This window comes from Ornithodoros turicata, chromosome 7 (assembly GCF_037126465.1).
Source record: "Ornithodoros turicata isolate Travis chromosome 7, ASM3712646v1, whole genome shotgun sequence".
Classification (NCBI taxonomy): domain Eukaryota; kingdom Metazoa; phylum Arthropoda; class Arachnida; order Ixodida; family Argasidae; genus Ornithodoros; species Ornithodoros turicata.
Genome location: NC_088207.1, coordinates 10,077,325 through 10,079,943, shown reverse-complemented (window position 1 = coordinate 10,079,943; position 2,619 = coordinate 10,077,325). Strand labels below are relative to the sequence as shown.

The window sequence follows — 2,619 nt, the reverse complement described above, 5'->3', positions numbered from 1 at the left end:
AGACGCTTCCCGTGAACGTCTACCAGCAACCTGAAGTGATTTAAAAAGTCGGATCCGAGGATGGCTTGGGTGACGTCTGCAAGCAGGAAAAGCCATCGGAAGTCTCTTCTGAGCCCAATGTTGAGAGTGAGCGACTGCTGGCCATAAACCGGGATAATGGAACCGTTGAGTTGGAGCAAGGTTGTCGGGAACGGGAATAGCGCGCACCGGCGGGGATGACGCTGACCTCGGCGCCCGTGTCGACCAGGAGCCTTAAGCCCGATACACGGTCTACGATACGAAAGAGGCGGCTGTCGCCGAGGCCGAATCCACTTGCCGCCATTAGTGGGGGGCCGGCGGGTTTCCCGTCCAAGAACAGGGGAGCAAGCAGTGGTGGGCTTCGGCACCGAAGCGATGGTGGTACCAACAGAGGCCATCCTGATTCGCAGAACGAGATCGCGATCGCCGTGGCGACGGGGAACCTCTGCGGAACCCTGGGCGACGGGGGCTCGGGGATCGTGGGCGAGCAACCAGCGTCGCAACCAATTGCGTAAGGCTATTAACCTGCTGGAGTAAAGCTTCGGTGGCTGGAGTGGGTTGGGAAACCGAAGGACAAGCTTCTGGGATGGGCGGAACCGCTCGCTCTCTAGTCTGGGTAGCCGGTTGCTCGAGGACGGAAAGAGAAGGAGATGAGGCAACCTCCATGACAGCATCCGCGAGGGTGGCGAGCTCGTCGATGGGAAGATTCGCGGCTGCTGCCAAGACCATCTGCACGTTATTGGGTAAGCGCTGCATGAACAGCTGACGCAAGAATTTGTCGCCGGCCTGCGGAGCGTCATCTCCCAAGAGCTGCTTCATGCGGCGCCAGAGTTGGGTAGGCCGCCTGTCACCGAGCTCTTCCGCCGATAAGAGCTGCCTCAGGCGGTCACGGTCGGAGGCGGACGTACGCTTCAGCAGGGCAGACTTGAGTTGGTCATACGCGTTCTGCGTTGGTGGAGAGATTATCAGATCTTGTACTTCCTCGGCGGCCGCGGGAGACAGGGCGGAGATGACATGATAGAAACGAGTGGTCTGAGCAGTCACACCGGCCAGATGGAACTGGGCGTCCGCCTGAGCGAACCAGATAGCTGGATTGCGGTCCCAGTAGGCTGGAAGTTTAACGGCGATGGCTCCTACATGGTGCTGTTGTCCGTCAGAGTTGGGCTGTAGGGAACCTGTGCTAGACGACGACGGAGGTGGGTCGCCTTGATGCATCGCCGACGGAAAAGGGAAAGTAGCGTCGTTCCAGAAAGGAACGTCCGGGTCACCAATGTCGGAGAAAGAGGTAGACTAGACACAGGTTGCCGTGAGAGCCAGGCCAGTCGAACTAGAGCCCGAGCTGGCCGAGGCAAAGGTTTTCATTACCCGCGCGCCTAGGTTATTGGTGCGCGGGGATGGTAATGGCGATGCCGCTACACTATCAACCGTGGGATATAACTGAAAACAGCGTCTCATGTATGTTCGATGCACTTCTCAGACGACGCGTACGTTCAAAGCAAGACTGAGCGTGCCACCGACAAAGAATAAAAGAAAAAGTCGTTAAAAGCGATGTTGTGAGGACCGTCTTTTTATGACTCCTGTGGAGAATATACGAAGGTAAGATTACCGTACATTTGTGTCCGCTTGCGTTCACGAGATAAAGATGACGTAGCGTTGAAGTAATAGTAGCGCTGTAAACTTGTGTTATTGCTTTCTTTTGTTTTCAGAATGAAACCCACGCATATTCCAAGCACATCTGCGGACATTCGCACGTGGCACAATGACAGGTATAAGCATAAGACTTTCTGCAGTACATGAGTTCGAGGTTTCGTGGACACTAACTGAATTGAAACTACCGGTAGTCATGATACTCAGCCATTGACAGGAGTATATGAGGCAGTCACTCCCAGTTGCCGTTTTCGTTTCCCGGCGCATGAAATCATTATTTTACGCCTCTTATTTTCGTTTCCTAGTGTAGATTTAGTTGTAGCACTGGTGGATTCCTCAGCACAATTGTGTCACATCAGTAGCGACATGAAAAAGCAAAGCAAGTGCACAGGACAACACAAACAGCGCAGTTCATGACCTGCAATTTGCTTGTGATTTATGTAATATCAATTACATTATGCCAGTTCTTTCTTTCACAGCTGCTCAGACTCGGTTCATTCAACGCCTCATGATAGACTAGCTTGAAGCCTAGTTCTCACATACGACAACGGCGCACGGCAACGGCGAACGGCACGGCAAATTGTGTCTTTCCGACGCCGTAATGCCGCCGTTCTGGCCGCCGTCTCACGGCAAAAGGAAGTTGAGCCATGCTCAACTTCTGCCGTGCCGTGGTCCCGCCCACATCACATCCAACAAATGAACGGCCCGCACCAATGAAGATGGCGGCTTCTCTGCTTGATGCCGAGAAATTAATTGAACTTGTGAGAAGGTTTCCTTATTTGTATGATTTGTCACATCCTGATTTTAAGGATACACAGAGAACACGTGCAAGGAGAACACGTGGAAATCCATCTTTGCTCGCCGCGGCTCGTGACGTTCGACATCACGTGAACACGGCAGCACGGCGAGGTGGAGCGACGGCGACACGCACGGCGGCGGCAACGGCACGTCACC

The 2,619-nt window shown here is 54.0% G+C and overlaps 1 protein-coding gene across 1 annotated transcript; it reads right to left on the bottom strand.

The window, feature by feature from the left end:
• Positions 1-321: 321 nt before the first annotated feature.
• Positions 322-1,233, bottom strand: LOC135400432 (uncharacterized). Its single transcript, XM_064632266.1, has one exon. The coding sequence runs from the start codon at positions 1,231-1,233 to the stop codon at positions 322-324; it is 912 nt and encodes a 303-aa protein (XP_064488336.1).
• Between the last annotated feature and the right edge of the window lie 1,386 nt (positions 1,234-2,619).